General features: G+C 36.4%; 1 protein-coding gene across 5 annotated transcripts in view; it reads left to right on the forward strand.

The window, feature by feature from the left end:
• KLHL5 (kelch like family member 5) overlaps positions 1–21,922 on the forward strand; it is a 93,169-nt gene that overhangs the window by 43,332 nt on the left and 27,915 nt on the right. For all 5 annotated transcript variants that reach the window (XM_061419942.1, XM_061419939.1, XM_061419941.1 and 2 more), the window contains 4 exons: positions 2,466–2,602; positions 3,086–3,282; positions 9,330–9,542; positions 20,625–20,811. In XM_061419942.1, coding sequence (XP_061275926.1) covers positions 2,466–2,602; positions 3,086–3,282; positions 9,330–9,542; positions 20,625–20,811 — 734 coding nt within the window. The remainder of the gene's footprint in view (positions 1–2,465; positions 2,603–3,085; positions 3,283–9,329; positions 9,543–20,624; positions 20,812–21,922) is intronic.

A 21,922-nucleotide genomic window follows, 5' to 3' on the forward strand; every position in this document is an offset into this window, starting at 1 on the left:
TATAGTTTTCAGCTACTATTTAAGCCACACCCCACCTAATTTTATCTGTTGTATAACTTTCAGTAAACTTAGTGGAAATTAAAGTGGTGATCATTTAGAAACAAATTGGTAGAATGGAGTGGCAAAACTGTTGAGTTTTAAAATAGCCAACTCTATCCCACCTTCTTGGAGTAGGAAATGGCAACCCACTCCAGTATTCTTGCCTGGAAATTCCATAGACAGAGGATCCTGTCAGGCTACAGTCTATGGGGCTGCAAAGAGTTGAGTATGACTGAGCGACTGAGCACTGCACATCCCAACTTCTGTTTGCTGACCTCCAGAAAATATGAAAGGCAGTAGTACTAGGGAATAAAAGCATTTAACAGTAATGAAGTATTACTTTTTGTTGTAAGAAAAGGAAATGGAAGCTGTTTAATAAAGTACAATTTTTCTCCTAATAATTCCATATTTAATTGTTCAGTGTTAATCACCATTATTATCCCAGAGGTGTTTTTTTTTTTTTTTTATTACCTTTCAAAACTAATTAACACTGTGTCCCAAAAGTTTTGTTAAACCTTCCAAAGTGAAAGTAAAATTAGGAAGCATGGGCTTGGTCTTAATAGTCTTTAATGCCTGAATCAGCATACATTTATTGAGATGCCACTATATGTTGTGACCAAAAGTCCATGTTGTGAGTGTGGGTTTATTAGAGATATCTCAACCAGAATTTCTAGAGGCATTTCAAATTTCCTGTTTCCAAAACAGAACTCAGTACCTTACCTGCAACACCTGTGTAAGACACCATCCTCTCACTTAGATTACTTGTGCAAGAAACTCCTGACCCATCTCCCTGTTTTCACTCTTTTCCCTACATTCTGTTTTCTACACAGCTGCCTGAGTGGCCCAGTAAAGTGGTACTCAGATGTGGTTGCTCCTCTGATCAAACTTTCTAATGCTTCCTCATGTTGCATCGTGAAACCCCACGTTTTCCCCGTGGCTTCTGTGACCCAGCTTGCCGTTACTTCTTTATCATGCTGCCCACCATCTTACTCACTCTGCTTCAGCCGCTCTGACCCCCTTGTTGTTCCCTGCATGTGGTAGGCATGCCACTTCTGCCTTTTGATGTTTGCCCTGGCTGCTCTTCCTGAATGCTGTTCCCAAATACCTGTATAACTAATTCCTGCACCTCCTTCAAATTTTGTCTCAAGTGTCACCTTCTAGTGAGACCACCTATTTAAACCATTTGCCCTTATCCTACATTTTTCCCCATGGCACTTATCACTTCTTGCCATAATTTAGAATTTACTTCTGCTGTGTATTGTTGTCATCTTGTAGACTATGACTCCATAAAAGAAGGGATCTTTTGTCTAGTTTTCACACCAGTATATCTCAGAATATCTAGATCTCTTTGCAACCCCATGGACTATATCCCACCAGGCTCCTCTGTTCATGGATTCTCATAACAAGAATACTGGGGCGGGTAGCCATTTTCTCCTCCAGGAGATCTTTCCGACCCAGGAGTCAAACCTGAATCGCCAACATCTCCAGCATTGGCAGGCGGGTTCTTTACCACTAGTGCCACCACTTAAAATCTATTTTTGCATATATGTGACTATCAATAATTTGGGCAGAGACATACCTATTATATAATAATGTATTATTGTAAAAAGATACAAAATATACTTTTGTATTGTGGTAACAAAGGTACTATAATTTTACAACAAAATATAAACATTATAGTATACCCTAATAATTTAAAAATCATAAAAGTTAAAAATAACCTGCTAAAACCCGTGTCAGATATCTCCCATGTATTTACTACTTATATAATTAAAAAAAAAACAAACCTTAGGTTGTTTTAAAAAATGATAAGCTGCAGAACCTTTACATTTTTTCCTGTATTTTATATATCATTAGTTTAAATAATATTACAGCTTTTTTTCAGGATGATAAAAAGGGATATTTGAGTAGTGAATGAGTAAATCATTTACATCAGCAGAAAACTTTCAGTAATGGAAATTTATTATTCAAAGGAAGAGACTAGAAGTTAGGGAGCTTGGGATTACCATGTACACACTGCTGTATTTAAAATGGATAACCAACAAGGACATACCGTATAGCACATGGAACTCTGTTCGATGTTATGTGGCAGCCTGGATGGGAGGGGAGTTTAGGGGAGAATGGATACATGTATATGTATGGCTGAGTCCCTTTGCTATCTACCTAAAAACTCTTACAGCATTGTTAATCAGCTATACTCCAATACAAAATTAAAAGTTAAAAAAGACACAAAAGGAAAAAACGAAGAGACTAGAGCATAAAGCAATTTATCAAACTTAAAATGCATTTCTTAGTACCAAACACTTTCTATAGGTAACAAAGTTTTTTAAAAAATAGAAGAAAAAGAAGGAAAGAAAGCAAAGTGTTTACTACTGAACATCAGCTTTGATGTTGTCACTGATTTTTTTCTTCTGATGTGCTCTTAGATTGGTGCTCTCCTCTGTCTCAGATTACTTTGCTGCCATGTTTACTAGTGATGTCAGGGAAGCAAGACAAGAAGAAATAAAAATGGAAGGTGTAGAACCAAATTCCCTATGGTCCTTGATTCAATATGCATATACAGGTAATAAATCTGAAAATAAAATGAATGTAAAACCTCTTAGATTTAAGTTGTATTATTAGATTTCAGATTTCTGCCTTTAATAAGCCTACTGCAGTTAATAGTTCTGCTGTTATAACTACCCTTGGTGAAATCTCTATATTAGAACCTTTAAAGTGGTTATTATAATTAAGCTTTTGAACGATATTTTTACATGTTAATGTAATAATTTGATGAATTATACAATGTTTTTCAACTTTTGCGTTATTACTAATCCTTTGAAAATTCTGGAAACCAGCTATTCATTTTTTATTTTAGTAGAAGTCACAAAGCACTAGTAGCTTATTTTTCACATTTAGTACTTTTTTTCTTTTTGGAATGTCTTAAATCATCTATATCTGGAATGCATGTAGTGAGCTCTTAGAATTATTATTGTTTGCATCAATTACCTTATAAACCAAAGTTAATATAGTTCCATAGTTAATGGAATTTCTTTTTATCATTAAGGCCGCCTGGAATTAAAAGAAGATAATATTGAGTGCCTGTTATCTACAGCTTGCCTTCTTCAGCTTTCACAAGTTGTAGAAGCATGCTGTAAGTTTTTAATGAAACAGCTTCACCCATCCAACTGTCTTGGAATCCGTTCTTTTGCTGATGCTCAAGGTTGTACAGATTTGCATAAAGTGGCTCACAATTATACCATGGTATGTATTTTTAAAAAAGCAGGAAGGCATAGGTGCTTGCCTTATTCCTTATTGTTGCAGGCTTGTCTGCATGTTGCTGTTTTCCCGTGGCTCTGCTGTATGTCTTGAGGTTCAGGTTCACTGTCTAGTGTGTCATATTTTCACTGAGGTCTGAGGGAAAAACCCCAAGTAATATTTCTCCTGGATTTATAAGTCAGGCCTTAAATTATCACAGCCACTAAGAAGCAGAGCAGTATTTTAGAGCCCTTTCATTCAATCTGCTACTTTTAAAAGCAGATTTCCCCTAGACAGTTTACCTTGTGGCATATGAATGAATTTCAGAAATTATCCCCTTACTCACTGATGGAAGTTGGTGATAGTGATAGTGTATTGGTGCAGTACTAGTACAGAAGATACGAGGTTGGAAGGGAGAGGCTAGCTATTAAGGATAAATCTGACTATATGTAAATCTGACTAGAAAGATGTTCCTATTGATAGTAGCAAATTCTGTGCTGAAAATAAATCCCAGGGAGTTCTGATTCAGAAGACTAAGGATAATGGATACAAGTTGATCTAGGACAGTAAGAAAATCAGGGCATGTTGAGAGCATGCTGTTAGGACCAGCCTCCACCATCAAATAGTAGAAGGATTTGGGCAGCAGAGGTGTGTGGATTTTTAAGGAGTGACCATTTTACCATGCGTGGGTTTTCATACCTGGGTAGTGATTGAAGATTTTTGCTTTAAATGCTTCATTTAGGGCAATACATCTTCTGAGAGAGGAAAGACCATGGATATTCACATACACATATGTTATTATCCATGTTACTGATTTTGTCAACATTTAAGAGATACATTTTTGTCTACCCTGTCTTCCATTCCCCATCCTTCCATTGAGTTGGTTCATATGTGAAGGAATTGACCAGTACTTTAGGAATCTTGCACTATAGAAATAGAAATTGGGAAAAAATTACAAGAACAGATGTTTATAACTATTGGGAAGAGTAATTCTACCTATTTCGTAAGCTTAAGCAAGGATTAAGTGAGTTAATAGAAGTTCAGCACTTAAAATGGTGATTGGTACATAGTACCAATAAAACAGTAATTGATACACAGTTTCAACCTGGTCATTAAATGACACCATCATCATCATCATCATCATCATCATCATTTGGATTTATTCTGTTCCACACAGTAGGGACCTATGTGAGTGAGCAAAAGCCCTCAGGCAAAGGCACAGCTTTTATGGATGTTATTCTCCCTGTGGTATAACTGTTCCTGGGAAATGTTTCTAGTTTATGATGTCAAACTTCTTCAAGTGAAAAAGACTGTGTGACAGGGCAGTACTGTACAGACCTAGCATGGTATTAGGTTAATGTCTGATGAATTAAGTCCTTTGAAATATTCCCCCCTCCCACTCCAGCCTTTATCCTTCTTGTAGATTTCTGATTTTAACTTTTGCACCTCAAGTTCAAATGCTTTTTGGAATAAGATGCGCATAAGTAAAATAAAGCTGGATTTTTTTTTCTTTGTAATCAGTTCATAATTTAAGTAATATCTCTTACCTACGAAGGAGTTTTATTCACATGCAAACATTTGTATGCATTTAGGTCATTCTTATTGTTTACAGTAGAGGCATAATTGCTGCTTTAAGGCTTAGATATAAGTTAAATCTAAATTAGCTTGTGTTTATAAAGCTATATTTATAGCCAGTTAGTTGTGGTAGTTTTTTTCCTCAAGGCCATTATTTGATTTTATTCAGTTTCAACAGATACATAAAATTGAATTCTAATAAAAAGTAATTTAGAGACAGATTGTGTGATTTGAATTGTTGCTATGGGAACTGAATGAAAATGTATAGCAAAATTCAATCTTCAATTTAAATAAATCCCTCAGTAACTTCATTTGCTTAAAAACTATTCCAAAGGGGGAAAGAGCATAATGCTAGCAAGTGTTTGGTAGCATGATAGCTGTTTATATCACAAAATGGATTTAAAATATGAAGTAAGCACAGTGCAACAGAATGAAATCAGTTGTCACAATTAGCAAATAGTGCGTATACTTGGGATGTTCATTCATCCTGCATGAATACAAGTAGGAAAGGATGAGAAGTTCCTTCTTGTAACCCTGAAATATGGAAACTTTTGTTCTTGTTCTGACTGCCACTGAACATGACCTGAAACACATCGCTTAACCTCTACGAAAAAGTCCGAGACTGGTTATATCATTACAGATATTTAATGCCATTATGGAATAAATACAAACATTTGATTTTTTTGCAGTTTTAAGTTTGGTTTCTTGACCTAGAAAAGCTATTTAAAACATTGAATTTTGCTAAAATACCTGCTTCAAAACCAAATTAATAATTTTGAAAAGCACTTTGTGTTTAACCTTGAGTTCAGTAGTATTTCCATAAGGTGTTGAAAAACTCCATTTTCACTTAATACAGATTATACCAGAATGGAATGGCATTGTTCTGAAATAGATATATCAACAAGTAAGCTATTAAATGAATATTTGTATAATCTCTTTCTCACTGATGAAATGCAGTTAATACCATTTGAAAGTATGGCAATAGTTACTTCAGTGTTGTATAACTGTTGACTGTTCAGTTCAGTCGCTCAGTCGTGTCCGACTCTTTGCGACCCCATGAATCGCAGCACGCCAGGCCTCCTTGTCCATCACCAACTCCCGGAGTTAACCCAGACTCACGTCCATCGAGTCAGTGATGCCATACACTATACTTGTGAACAATTAGAAATGTATATTATTTTGATTTCTTCAGAATCTCATCTAAAATTAAATAATAAATATCTATTTATCTGTGTGATCTTTGTCCCTAAAGTTTTTGATGCCTGAATAATAGCCAATTGAGTTACAACTTCCTAGAGCTGGAGATTTAGGCTGTTTCTAATTTTTTTTTTTAATATTATAGATAACAGTACAGAGAAGCATCAGCTTTTTTCCCCGCTCTTGTGAATTATTTACCAAGGATTAAGCTTCTCATGGGATAGCTAGGAGTTGAGAGCTTCAACATTTTTATAGCTCTTGCTGTGTGTTATGAAATCATTTTATAATGTCAGTATACAATTGAGTAGAACAATTTGCTTGAAGCCATTTCAGCCCTGAGGTTTTATTAAAATATATTTCTGAAAAATGATAATCAGTCATTTTAAAATAGATTCATTTGGGCATCTTTAACAAATCATGATGAATTGAAACTATTGAATATCGTTAATTATTCATGTATGGTTTTCCTCTTAAGAATTTCTACGAAAGGAATGAAATGTCAACCCAAGATATATCTTTGATCAGTACCTAACTTGGATTACTAGAGGCTATATGGAAAATTTAATTCTCATCTTAATATAGCAGATAATTTTTGATAGTCCTTATCTCTAGCTCTAATTTAAATAGCTTAAGCTATTTTTAAACAGCTCTAATTTAAACAGCCTTAGCTTTTTTACTAAAACTCTGTGCTGAGACAGCCATAGTGCATTAAGAAGCATAAGAAACATTAAGGGACAATACTTCACAGCATTTGCATTTATATTGTAACTATATAAATAGCCCATGCATTAAGACTTGTACACCAGAAGACTATTTTCCTTCTCTTTAGATTGTTTAGCATAATAGCTTAGTAAAATTATTATTACTGTTTCACACCTAAGGACATTTTTATCTTCCATTTCAAATTACAAAGAGCTTGATTCAAGAATGTGGCCAGAACTGAGTCATCTTCAGTCTAAGATCCTGGAGTTCCAATACATTCTAGGTCAACATTTTTGTTTTGGCTCTGAAATCTCTAGGAGGCTCCAGGGAGCTCCAGTTCTTTATGTCTCAGCACAGAAAGAATTCAGTGAGAGGCCAATTCTGGAGTAGATATCACACTTCCATCATAATTCCTCCTCAATATTGAGCAGGAAAGTTTTCTTGTCCCTACATGGAGGAGGTGGGACTGTCGTGGCACTATGGAAATATTATTTCAGGTCCCAGTACAGTGAGGGTCTTTCACTTTGAAATGTCACCTTTCCATAAAATACTGTTGTTGTTGTTGTTGATGTGTGCAGAGAGCATGTCCTAGGGGTTCATTAACTTACTGAGCTCACTGGGCAGGATATGGGTCTCATGCCACCATTGTTCTATTGTTTGAGAGCATGTCTCATGCTTCTGTCTTATTGTTTGGTTGCTAAGCAAGGCTGCTTGGTTTTGTGGGTAAGAAAACCTGCTTTCTTGAGTGATCATTAACTTCCAGGAGTCTCCCATACTTTTTTTTTCCCCTACTTACAGTCCCCTAGGGCAATTTACTATTTAATCACCTGTGTTGTCCCTTTCAGTTCAGTTCAATTGCTCAGTCGTGTCCGACTCTTTGCAACCCCATGAATCTCAGCACGCCAGGCCTCCCTGTCCATCACTAACTCCCGGAGTTCACTCAAACTCATGTTCATCGAGTCGGTGATGCCATCCAGCCATCTCATCCTCTGTTGTCCCCTTCTTCTCCTGCCCCCAATCCCTCTCAGCATCAGAGTCTTTTCCAATGAGTCAACTCTTCGCATGAGGTGGCCAAAGTATTGGAGTTTCAGCTTCAGCATCATTCCTTCCAAAGAACACCCAAGACTGATCTTCTTTAGAATGGACTGGTTGGATCTCCTTGCAGTCCAAGGGACTCTCAAGACTCTTCTCCAACACCACAGTTCAAAAGCATCAATTCTTCGGCACTCAGCTTTCTTTCTAGTCCAACTCTCACATCCATACGTGACCACTGGAAAAACCATAACCTTGACTAGAAGGACCTTTGTTGGCAAAGTAATGTCTCTGCTTTTTACTGTGCTATCTAGGTTGGTCATAACTTTCCTTCTAAGGAGTAAGCGTCTTTTAATTTCATGGCTGCAGTCACCATCTGCAGTGATTTTGGAGCCCCAAAAATAAAGTCTGACACTGTTTTCCACTCTTTCCCCGTCTATTTACCATGAAGTGATGGGACCAGATGCCATGATCTTCGTTTTCTGAATGTTGAGCTTTAAGCCAACTTTTTCACTCTCCTCTTTCACTTTCATCAAGAGGCTTTTTAGTTCCTCTTCACTTTCTGCCATAAGGGTGGTGTCATCTGCATGTCTGAGGTTGTTGATATTTCTCCCAGCAATCTTGATGCCAGCTTGTGCTTCTTCCAGCCCAGCATTTCTCATGATGTACTCTGCATATAAGTTAAATAAGCAGGGTGACAATATATAGCCTTGATGTACTCCTTTTCCTATTTGGAACCAGTCTGTTGTTCCATGTCCAGTTCTAACTGTTGCTTCCTGACCTGCATACATGTTTCTCAAAAGGCAGGTCAGGTGTTCCCATCTCTTTCAGAATTTTCCTTTACTCTACCCCTGTCAGCTCTTTTTCCTGAGAGCAAAAGAACTTTGTACATAGATCAGGTTAGATGAGATTAAAGTTTTCACATCAGACCTAAAATCCTTTGTGGTCTTATAAATGATATTAAAACACTTTAAAAGTCCAGTTTGGGTTTAGGATAGCTCTAAGGACACAGGCTCTTGCCAGGCAGAGTCTGAGAAGACTTCCGTGGTCCAGAATGGTCTTGGGAAATGTAGCCACCCTAGAAGCCATTTCTGGGTAAGAGAAATACTTCACTCTTACCCAGGTATTTGGCTCCCCTGTTGGCCAAATTCTTCAGCAACCACAAATCTGAACTAACTTTTGATGTTGGAGTATTATATAAAGTGTCTTCTTTCATTTTTTTCTATCTTCCTTTGAAAGACTTGCCAAAACTATTCCCTAACTTGAGCAAAGCAATACCTAAAAGTCCTAAATTTATTTTTTAAATTGTAATACTTGATATATCACTTTAATCCTGTGTATACAGAGATACGAGAATTTTAATAACAATTACAGTTTAAATGTTATTTTTTACTGTTTTTTTTTTCCCCTTTTAAGCAATAATACATTGTTAGAAAGGGCTAAAGTATAAACTGTGTTTTGGCATCTAATTAAGAAATGTTTAGTTTCTTTTAAACTGTGATGGAAAGAAGAAACAGTATTTTTTATATGCTCTTTTTTTCCTCCAGGAAAATTTCATGGAAGTAATTCGAAACCAGGAATTTGTATTATTACCAGCCAGTGAAATTGCAAAGCTCTTAGCCAGTGATGACATGAACATTCCTAATGAGGAGACAATATTGAACGCACTTCTTACTTGGGTTCGTCATGATTTGGAACAGAGACGGAAAGATCTAAGTAAACTTTTGGCTTATATTAGGCTACCTCTTCTTGCACCACAGGTAAACTATTTTTAATTATTTAAAATAATTAAAGTTTCAACAACTTTGAGTAGACACCATTCCACACATCCCGAGTTCAACAAAACATGGATTGAAAAATTTTTTTAATTCCAGAAAATTCAAAAATGCAAAACTTGAATTTGTTCTGTGCCAGCAACTATTATATAATATTTACATTGCATTTACAACTGTTTATGTAGGAATTGCATGGTATTAGCTAGGTATTATAGGTAATCCAGAGATTATTTAAGGTATATAGGAAGCTGTGCAGAGTTTAATTGCAAATACTACATATTTAAATTGAGATACTGGTATCCACAGAGGTCCTGGTACCAATCCTCTGTCCCCAGAATACTGAGGGACTACTAATTACATTAATATGAGCTAATTACAGTATGCTAATTACATTAATTAGTGCACATTAATGCTAATTGGGCTTCCCTGGTGGCTCAGATGGTAAAGCGTCTGCCTGCAATGTGGGAGACCTGGGTTTCGATCCCTGAGTCAGGAAGATCCCTGGGAAAAGGAAATGGCAACCCACTCCAGTACACTTGGTTGGAAAATTCCATGGATGGAGGAGCCTGGTAGGCTACAGTCCATGGCGTTGCAGAGAGTCGGACACGACTGAGCGACTTCATTTTCACTTAATGCTAATTGTGTTAGTCGCTCAGTTGTGTCCAACTCTTTGTTACCCCATGGACTGTGGCCCACCAGGCTCTTCTGTCCATAGGATTCTCCAGGCAAGAATACTGGAGTGGTTGCCATTCCCTTTTCCAGTGGATCTTCCTGACCCAGGATTGAACCTGGGTCTCCTGCATTACAGGCAGAATCTTTACTATCTGAGCCACCAGAGAAGCCCATTAATATTAGCTTGTCTATAGGTTTTTTCCTTAATCTGTTCAACGTGGTTGTTTTATGTATGTTCCTATGAAATGTTAAGGTGAAAAGATAGTGAGCTAAAAAAATTTGTTTTTTTTCAACCCAGAAAGTCTGACCACCTAAATTGCATTCATTAAGTAACATTGTTGCTTTGGGGTTAGTAATTTTATTTGACTCAGCTACAAACCTGTCCTAGCAATTGAAGAATTAATAAAGCTGCTAATGAAAGAAACACTGAACTCTAGGAACCAGAAAATTTAGATTAATTCATGTGCCACACATTTATTAAGTATCCACTAAATGCTGGATTCTGATGATAAACAAATTAATGAGACATAGTTCTGACTCTGACATTTTAAAACCCTGTGACTTGGCATGTTCACATACCTTGGTTTCTTCATCTATCAAGTGGAGATCACATCCTTTCTATCTCACAGGATTTTTATGAGGATCAGAAAAGTGCTCTGAAATAAAATGTGCTATAAATAATGATAGTGTATTATCACTGTTTTAGAATTGAGAGATACCTAGTTGGTGTATTCAAGGCAATTAGTCATAACATATATACATGCATGGTTTCGCCTTTTTACAGTTTCAGTTGGAATATACAAAAATTTCCTCTGCCTGCTTGGCTGCTTTGGAGAAGGAAATGGCAGCCCACTCCAGTATTGCCTGGAAAAGCCCATGGACAGAGGAGCCTGGTGGGCTTGCAGTCCATGGGCTCATAAAGACTCAGACACGACTAAGCAACTAACACATACTTGGCTGCTTATTTTGAGACCTTAAGTAGAGTCCTGAAAGAAAAGGAAAAAATGAGCTGTTACTGCTCAAGATCAGATTTTTTTGTTGTTGTTTTAAGTGTTGTGTATTTTGTTTGGTTTGTATTTATCTTGAGCATTATATATTATTTCCAGCTGTTGTGAGCAAAAGTTACTGTTTGCTCTCTACTTTACAGAAACAAAAATCAGTGTGATACTTTACAAGAATGACTTCCCTCTTCAGAGGTAGAATATTGTATGAATTCATAGGAGTGAAACTGCATGACTTGATAATTCAGGAAAAATAACATCATAAAACATTTCTTAAAATCAGATTTAAAGAGGACTATTTTTACTGGTATCCAGCCTAATTTTTTTCCTTATCCTTCTCTAGAGGAAAGAAAATAAAGTCTGAAAAATCCTAGTATACTTTGAAAAGAACCTGTGCAATTAAGTAACCTGACAATTTACTTTAGCCCTGTAGTTTCAAATATTTATGATACTGTATTTGCATGACTCTCAGAGACCTTTAGAATTTCTTTTATCCAGGATACTGCTGATAATCATAGTCATAAGATCTTATGAGTTGAAAGGCATGTTGGAGATCATTTAGTCTAACACCTGTTGTACAAATGAAATAACAGATTAAATAAGTAAAGCCATATGTTCAAAATCACAAAGTGATTGCATAAATCATGTTCTTTGGCACTGTGGTTTTATTTGACTTTAGACTACAGCTAATAAGAGACAGGGGCTTCCCTGGTGGCTCAGTGGTAAAGAATCTGCCTGCTAATGCAGGATATGCAAAGAGACTTGGGTTCGATCCCTGGATTGGGAAGATCCCCTGGAGAAGGAAATGGCAACCTACTCCAATATTCTTGCCTGGGAAATCCCATAGACAGAGGAGCCTGGTGAGCTACAGTCCATGGGGTTGCATAAGAGTTGGACATGACTTAGCAACTGAACAAGAGACAGAGGTAGACCTTGAACCCAAATAAAGTTACATGCCTTTTCTACTGAACTGTTCTGCCTCTTGAATGTACTCCATGTAAAATTGCTGGGTAGGGAGGATATCAGGTGGAGGAAGAAAACGATTAAAAAGCAAATCAGTAATTACAATATAATGAGATAAAGTCTGTGATAGACATGGCATTATGAAAGCAATTGGAGTGGTCCACCTAGACTGATAGTGGAGAAGCTAGGAAAATCTCTCAAGTGTCACTCAATTTGCAAGCCAAGTTAGTCACCCAAAAGAATGGGCATGATAGCCCAGAAAAGATAAGAGTCCTGGTTATGGAGCCGTGAGCAAATATATCATGTTCTGAAATCTGAAGATAGCATGCATAGCTAAAGTTACAGAAACAAAAAGGACAGTATTGAGAGATGAGACTGGGGAAGGAAACAGACCAGATTGTGGAGGAATTCTAGTCATGCCAAAGAACTGGGATTTTTTTATCTAAAAGCAATAAGGAAGCACTAAAGGATTTTAAGTAGGGAATGGCATAATTATCCTCTTATTTTAGAAAGATCCTATGATTGCATTGCAGAGAATAGATTGGAGGGATCAAAGTAGAAACCTGCTAAGGAAGACTGTTGGATTCCAACAAGTGAATTAAGCACTTTTAAAAAAAAGTGGAGGTAGAGAAATTAATTATGACAGTCAAGAGCTATTTAGGAGGTAGGATTGATACACTGGAATGATTGAATGTACAAGGTGAAAAAAAGAAAGAGTCCAGAATAATTCTCATTTGTGCAATGCAATTGATGAAGGTGCTGTCAGTTAATACAGAATACAGGATGAAGCATTGATTTTGAAGGTGGGGAAGGAAGTAGAAGAAGCACATTCCCAGAGCTTATTGACACCTTTAATCCTCTTAGAGTCTAAGAGGAAGTTTTAGAAACTACTTATTTAGGTTGTTGAAGCCAAGGGGAAGAGGGTGACACCAATCAAAGAGAACATAAAAGCACTAGAGGTGGAACCCTAGGAGATACTAATATTTAGTGGTAGTCCCAAATCTGCCTAAATAACTGTAGTACTATTAAAAAGAGATTGCAGGTTCCAGAAAGGGAATTTTATCATCATTAGATGCTGCAGAGAAGACAGATAAGGACAGTAAATGCATTGGATTAGCCCAGTGTTTCTTGAAGTGTGTTCCCTAACTGTAAGATCAGTACCACGTGGGTAATTGTTTAAAATGAAAATGATTAGGCTTCCACCTACTAAATCTGAAACTCTGGTGGTGGGGCCAAGCCAGTTGTGTATTAATAGGCCCTCAGTGCATCTGATGCACACTCAAATTTGAGAACCACTGTCTTAGCCCAGGGAGTAGCAACAATGGAAGCCACGTTGCTCTGTGTAATTTAAACAACTTAATAACACCTCTTTGAACAATGTTTTTTTTTTCTACAGTGATAATACTATATGGCACCATTATGGCATTCAGAGATACTAGCAAGGTTCTTTTTTTCTCCTTACTAAAAGTAAAGGGCAGATTTGGAGACTTAGAGTTGTCAAGTGATAAAGTATTGAAGTAGACTCTAAAATCATCAAGAAAATCTTGGATTATATTCTGAATGTTTTATTTTAAAAGATAGGAAAAGGATGAAATTGCTAAGAGAGTAGATCTGAAAAGTTCTCATCACAGACATGAAAGAAGATAACTATGTGGGGATGAATGTTAACTCGACTTAATCATTTTCCAATATATAGATATGTCAGATCATTATGTTATACATCTAAAGCTAATGTTATATGTCATTTATATCTTAATAAAAAATAAAAGTGACAAAGCAAAAAAATGTCTAGTGCCTATCAAATAAATGACTGATTTTTTTTTAATTACCATTACATCGTTACCTAAAGAATTTACTTTCATAAAATAATTCCTTTCTCATACAGTTTTAACCCTATTCTGTTGGTAAGAAACATTCTCTTTTAGCCTAACTATAATGAGTTCAACCTACATATAGTCATTTTATTGTAGTGTCTTTTTAAAATAATATAGGAAATAATATATATTATTACAATCCTGAACCAAATAATCATTTTAGTGTGGCTCTATTTTTAAACTCTGAATAATCCAGAAGATAGGTGTGTATGGTTTTATTTTACCTTTGAAAGCATTCCAGACTTTTCTGTTCATTCCTATTTTAAACAATGTGGATGAAAATGCAGTTGGCCCTCAAACAGCATGGGGATTATTCTGTGTATAACGTATCACCTGCCCTCCATGTGAGATTCCTCCATATCTATGCATTCAACTAACCATGGATTGTGTCATACTGTAGTATTTATTGTTGAAAAATATCTATGTATAAGTGGACCTTCATGGTTCATATCCATGTTGTTCTAGGGTCAACTGCATTAGGGCATTATTTTAAATATTTTGATATCTAAATTCTTAATATTCCCAATGATTAGTCTGCATTACAAGTATATTGGTCTCCACTATTCTGTTCTCAATTCTCATTGTTGTTTTTTACTAAAATTCAGAAATATAAAACAAATCAGTATTTATCTTTAGCATTCTTTTAATTTACAAGTTTGGGGTACCAAAACACTTTTTAAAGCCTATGGAGTTCATAAATCATTCACATTCTGTTATTTACTCTAAGTATTTGGGGGAAATATTAGTATTGGGGGGAGATAGTTTTAGTGCAAATCACATCAGTTTAGTTCAGTCGCTCAGTTGTGTCTGACTCTTTGCGACCCCATGGACTCCAGCACACCAGGTCTCCCTGTCCATCACCAACTCCCAGAGCCTACTCAAACTCATGTCCATTGTGTTGGTGATGCCATCCAACCTTCTCACCCTCTGTCGTCACCTTCTCCTCCTGCCTTCCAATTTTTCCCAGCATCAGGATCTTTTCCAGTGAGTCAGTTCTTTGCCTCAGGTGGCCAAAGTATTGAAGTTCAACTTCAGCATCAGTCCTTCCAATGAATATTCAGGGCTGATTTCTTTAGAATTGACTGGTTGGATCTTGTTGCAGTCCAAGGGACTCAAGAGTCTTCTCCAACACCACAGTTCAACAGCATCAATTCTTCGGCGCTCAGCTTTATAGTCCAACTCTCACATCCATACATGACTACTGGAAAAACCATAGCTTTGACTAGATGGACCTTTGTTGACAAAGTAACGTCTCTGCTTTTTAATATGCTGTCTAAGTTGGTCATAACTTTCATTCCAAGGACCAAGCATCTTTTAATTTCATGGCTTCATGGCTGCAGTCACCATCTGCAATGATTTTGGAGCCTGAAAAAATAAAGTCTGCCACTGTTTTCATTGTTTCCCCATCTATTTTCCATGAAGTGATAGGACCAGATACCATGATCTTAGTTTTTTGAATGTTGAGTTTTAAGCTAACTTTTTCACTCTCCTTGTTTGCTTTCATCAAGAGACTCTTTAGTTCTTTGCTTTCTGTCATGAGGGTCATGTCATCTGCATATCTGAGGTTATTGATATTTCTCCCGGCAGTCTTGATTCCAGCTTGTGCTTCATCCAGCCCAGCATTTCGCATGATGTACTCTGCATATAAATTAAATAAGCAGGGTGACAATATACAGCCTTGACATACTCCTTTCCCAATTTGGAACCAGTGTGTTGTTCCATGTCTCTTTCTAACTGCTGCTTCTTGACCTGCATACAGATTTCTCAAGAGGCAGGTCAAGTGGTCTGATAATCCCGTCTCTTTTAAGAATTTTCCACAGTTTGTTGTGATCCACACAGTCAAAGGCTTTGGCATAGTCAATAAAGCAAAAGTAGATGTTTTTCTGGAACTCTCTTGCTGTTTCTATGATCCAGTGTATGTTGGCAATTTGATCTCTGGTTCCTCTGCCTTTTCTAAATCTATCTGGAAGTTCATGGTTCACATACTGTTGAAGCCTGGCTTGGAGAATTTTGAGCATTACTTTACTAGTGTGTGAGATGAGTGCAGTTGTGCGGTAGTTTGAACATTCTTTGGCATTGTCTTTCTTTGGGATTGGAATGAAAACTGACCATTTCCAGTCCTGTGGCCACTGCTGTGTTTTCCAAATTTGCTGGCATACTGAGTGCAGCACTTTCACAACATCATCTTTTAGGATTTGAAATAGCTCAGCTGGAATTCCATCACCTCCACTGGCTTTGTTTGTAGTGATGCTTTCTAAGGCCCACTTGACTTTGCATTCCAGGATGTCTGGCTCTAGGTGAGTGTTCACACCATCATGGTTATATGGGTCTTGAAGATATTTTTTGAATAGTTCTGTGTATTTTTGCCACCTCTTAATATCTTCTGCTTCTGTTAGGTCCATACCATTTCTGTCCTTTGTTGTGCTCATCTTTGCATGAAACGTTTCCTTGGTATCTCTAATTTTCTTAAAGAGATCGCTAGTCTTTCCCAGTCTATTGTTTTCCTCTATTTCTTTGCACAGATTGCTGAGGAAGGCTTTCTTTTCTCTCCTTGCTATTCTTTGGAATTCTGCATTCAATTGGTTATATGTTTCCTTTTCTCCTTTGCCCTTAGCTTCTCTTCTTTTCTCAGCTATTTGCAAGGCCCTGTCAAGTATGTGAGTAAAGATAAAAATTTACAAATTGAACATGTTTCTCATCTTTTCTAAATGTTTCCACTTAGGTAATTTGCCATTCTTTTTTGGCATAGAAAGTACATGGTGTTACCCTAAAATGCAGAGTATATGAGAGTCTGTATTTTGTAGTCCTTTCTCAGTGCCTTCTGAATCATTTTCCGAGTGATATCTGGTCTTCCATTCATCTGATGCTTATATTACTGGATTCATATTTTCTTCCATTACTGTCATCTCTCTACTTAAATATAATTAATCCCATTTATTCATAAATTATAGATACTGTCAGCATGCTAAGAAATATATTTCACTGTAGTAACTGTTGAGTCCTCTAAGACTTTACTTTCTACAGTTTTTTCACATTTATTTTTATTTAGAAAGGACTAAAGCATTTATGTATAACAAGTAGTAGAAATACTGAGATTAATCTAAATGAGCCATTTGATGCATATTCATTAATGACTTGTAAAAAGTATAACTATATTTTGTGTGCATAGGATAACATGGAATGATTAATATCAGAATTTACACTCTGCCTTAGATCCTGAGACTTACATCTTTTTTTTCACTTTTAATATGTTTTTATTATAGTTGATTTACAATATTGTTAATTTCTATTGTACATCAAAGTCATTCAGTTATACAGATGTATAAATTCTTTTTAATATTCCTTTCTATTATGATTTATCATAAGATATTGAATGTAGTTTTCTGTGCTGTCAGTTATATATAATAATTTTTATCTGCTAACCCCAACCTCCCATTCCATTTTTGCCTCAGCCCCCTCCGCCTTAAAAATCACCAATCTGTTCTCTATGTTGAGACTTCTGTCTCAGTTTGGCTTTTTTTGCCTTTCGCATGCCGTTCTCAGTTGCCAGATGCCACAAACTATTTTACAGTTACTTTTGTTGGAGATTTCCTTCTCTTCCATTATCAAAATATGAACATATTCTCAACATTATTAGCCATTAAGTAAGTACAAAGTAAACTCACATTTTTCACCCACTCAAGTGGCTGAAAAGAGAAGACAGTAATAATTGTTGGTGAGAACGTGGAGAAACAGGAACCCTTGTAGATAGCTGGTGGGAATATAAATCGTGCAGACACCTTCTAAAACAGTTTGGCAGTTTCTTAAACAGTTAACATAAATGTGTACCATATGACCTAACAATTCTACTCCTGAAAACATATCTACATAAAGACTTGCACACAAATGTTCTTAGCAGCCTTATTCATAATAGCCAAAAACTTGAATGTAAGTGCCTATCAGTTGGCGAATGGTTAGATAAAATATCATGCATCCATACAGTGAAGTAGTATTCAACAAAAAAAAGAAATGGATACTGATACATGTTACATATCAATGAACCTCAAAAACATGATAAGTGAAAAAAGCAAGATGCAGGAGACCGTGCATTGTGTGATCCAATTTATACAAAGCATCTAAAGGCAAATCTGTAGAGACAGATTAGAGCTTGGAACAGGAGATCGGAACCGAGATTAACAGTAAACAGACATTCAGGGTGATGAGAATGTTCCAAAACTGTTTTTATAGTAATGGTTGCACAAGTTGGTAAATTTACTAAAAATCATTGAACTGTATACTTGAAATGGTGAATTATACAGTATATAAAATATATCTTTGGAGAAGGCAATGGCACCCCACTCCAGTACTCTTGCCTGGAAAATCCCATGGATGGAGGAGCCTGGTAGGCTGCAGTCCATGGGTTCCCTAGGAGTTGGACACGACTGAGCAACTTCACTTTCACTTTTCACTTTCATGCATTGGAGAAGGAAATGGCAACCCACTCCAGTGTTCTTGCCTGGAGAATCCCAGGGACGGGGGAACCTGGTGGGCTGCTGTCTTTGGGGTCACACACAGTCAGACACGACTGAAGTGACTTAGCAGCAGCAAAATATACCTTATGTTGTCAAATACAATCCTGCAGTATATCAAAAGGGTAATACACTATGATCAGGAAGATCTTTTTCCAAGAATATAAGAATGGTTGAGTATTAGGAAATCTGTCAAGGTAATTATATCAATAATTTAAAGGAGAAAAAGCCATATAATCATATCACTAGCTGTATAAAAGATATTTGGAAAAAATTAACCATTCTTAATTTTAAAACTCTGAAATAGGGAGAGAAGAAAACAACATATCTATAATAAAGATAAATTATTTAAACATAGTAAAAAATTAAATGCTATAGTAACTGCTGCTGCTGCTAAGTCACTTCAGTCGTGTCCGGCTCTTTGCGACCCCAGAGACCGGCAGCACAGCAGGCTCCCCCGTCCCTGGGATTCTCCAGGCAAGAACACTGGAGTGGGTTGCCATTTCCTTCTCCAATGCATGAAAGTGAAAAGTGAAAGTGAAGTTGCTCAGTCGTGTCCAACTCCTAGGGACCCCATGGACTGCAGCCTACCAGGCTCCTCCGTCCATGGGATTTTCCAGGCAAGAGTACTGGAGTGGGGTGCCATTGCCTTCTGTGCTATAGTAACTATTATCCTAAATAGTGAAACACTGAAACCATATCAATTTAAACTATAAGATGGATACTCTTTATCACTCTAATTATTTAACACTGCTTGGAAGGTTTTAGCAATTGCATCAATGAAATGAAAATGATATAATTGGTGTATACCTTACAAAAAGGTTTAATGCAGTTCCTATTAGAATTCAGACAGGATCAAGATGGTGAAGGGGAATTGGACAAATCTGTCTTAAGTTTATATAGAAAATAAAGACTCAAAAATAGCCCAGAAAATTATTTAAATGAATAGTGAAGGGAGATTTATGTCAGATAAGCAAAAAATGTCGTAAGACACTGTAATAGGGATTTCTTTGACAGTCCAGCAGTTAAGACTTGACCTTCCAATGCAGGGGGTGCTGTTTCCATCCTTGGTCTGGGAAGTAAGATCCTACATGCCCCATAGCCAAAAAAACCAAATCATAAAACAAGCAATATTGTAACATATTCAATAAAGACTTTTTAAAAAAGATACAGTAGTATTAGGAAAGGAATAGACAAATATATCAGTGGAACAGAATAGAGAATCAAAAAATAGATCTCATATATCTTGAGACTGCTGTAACCAAGGGTCATTTCGGTTGGGAAATGAAATTATATTAGTCTAGAGCTAGCTATTCATTTGGAAGAAAAAGTATTTCTCAACTCATACGCTGTTTAAAAATTAACTTCATATGAATTAGTATCCTAAATGAAAGAAATAAGGCAATAAAGAGGTAAGTAGGGGGACGAAGAACCAAGCACAAAAGAAGAGAAAGTCATCTTTTTTTTTTTTAATTCATCTTTTAAAGGTAGGTTGTAACCATACTTATACATTTATGTAAAATTACATAGGTAAAACACGTAGAATTCAATGAAGTACAAGGAATTTTAGTTCTTTTAAAATAATCACCATTCGGAGTTCTTTGCCCCTTGGAAAAATTGAAAACTTTGTTTTTGCTGTTCTTGCTGGTTGAACATTCTTTAGAGAGGTCAGATAAATGCAGTCTAATTAGTCAGCTCCCACTTATAATTATTCTTCAGTTAAAACTATTTCTAACTTAGTAAAATGATTTATTTTAGAAAATCTTGAAAATATAGAAACATACCAGAAAAGTTATTTTAAAAAGCACCAGTTTCCCCACTACCCGGAGATAAGCACTATTAAGATTTTAAAGCATACCACTTTTCCTTAGTTCTGTTTTTCAGTAAAATGTAAATTTTGTAACTGTTGAATATTTTAGTTAAAAATAGATGTCCAGACTTGGATTTTTTTTAATGAGATAATTTCCATTTGTGAACATTTGTGTTTATTCTTTTAGCCTCATCATTTTCTTGATCAGTCAGTATATCTACTCACTATTTTTTTTCTAGTTCCTAGCAGACATGGAAAATAATGCACTTTTTCGAGATGATATAGAATGTCAGAAACTAATTATGGAAGCAATGAAGTATCACTTACTACCAGAGAGACGGCCCATGTTACAGAGTCCTCGGACAAAACCTAGGAAGTCAACTGTTGGTACATTATTTGCAGTTGGAGGAATGGATTCAACAAAAGGTATTAAATAATCTTTTATTTGAAGAAACATACAAAATGAATTTTTGTTTTTCTTTGAAGTATAGTTGATTCACAGTGTTGTTAGTGTGAGGTGTACAGCAAAGTGATTCAGCTATACATAGCCATATATCCACTCTTTTTAAGATTCTTTTCCCATGTGGGTCATTACAGAATATTGAATTCCCTTCGCTATACAGTAGGTCCTTATTAGTTATCTGTTTTATATATAGTAATGTGTATATGTCAATCCCAGTTTCCCAAGTTATCCCTCCCCTCTTTTCCTTGTTAACCATAAGATTGTTTTCTACATCTGTAACTCTCTCTCTCTTTTGAAAGAAGTTCATTTGTACCTTTTTTTTTAGATTCCATATATAAGCTATATCATATGATATTTGTCCTTCTCTGACTTAACTTCACTCAGTGTGACAATCTCTAGGTCTATCCATGTTGGTTCAAATGGCATTATTTTGTTCTTTTTAGTGGCTGAGTAGTATTCCATTATGTATGTATATCTTATATACATATGTATACCACATCTTTTTTATCCATTCATCTGTCGGTGGACATTTAGGTTGCTTTCTTGCCTTAGCTATTGTAAATAGTGCTGCAGTGAACATTGGGGTACATGTATCTTTTTGAAAGAAACAGAAAAATGAATTAGTAATAACTAAGGCTTATGAGCTCCTTGGAGAAATAGCTGATTCTAGCACTGAGGTAGGAAAAGTACAAGATAAGCCTAGAACAACTTGTAGTGCCAGAAAGTAAGGAAGTGCCCAATGATGGAAACAGGTCAAGAGATACAGCAGACAGTTTGTAAGGGCTCAGTTCAATTCAGTCGCTCAGTCGTGTCCTACTCTTTGCGACCCATGAATTGCAGCACGCCAGGCCTCCCTGTCCATCACCAACTCCCAGAGTTAACTCAAACTCACGTCCATCGAGTCGGTGATGCCATCCAGCCATCTCATCCTCTGTAGTCCCCTTCTCCTCCTGCCCCCAATCCCTCCCAACATCAGTGTCTTTTCCAATGAGTCAACTCTTCCCATGAGGTGGCCAAAGTACTGGAGTTTCAGCTTTAGCATCATTCCTTCCAAAGAACACCCAGGGCTGATCT

Source organism: Bos javanicus, chromosome 6 (assembly GCF_032452875.1).
Source record: "Bos javanicus breed banteng chromosome 6, ARS-OSU_banteng_1.0, whole genome shotgun sequence".
Lineage (NCBI taxonomy): Eukaryota > Metazoa > Chordata > Mammalia > Artiodactyla > Bovidae > Bos > Bos javanicus.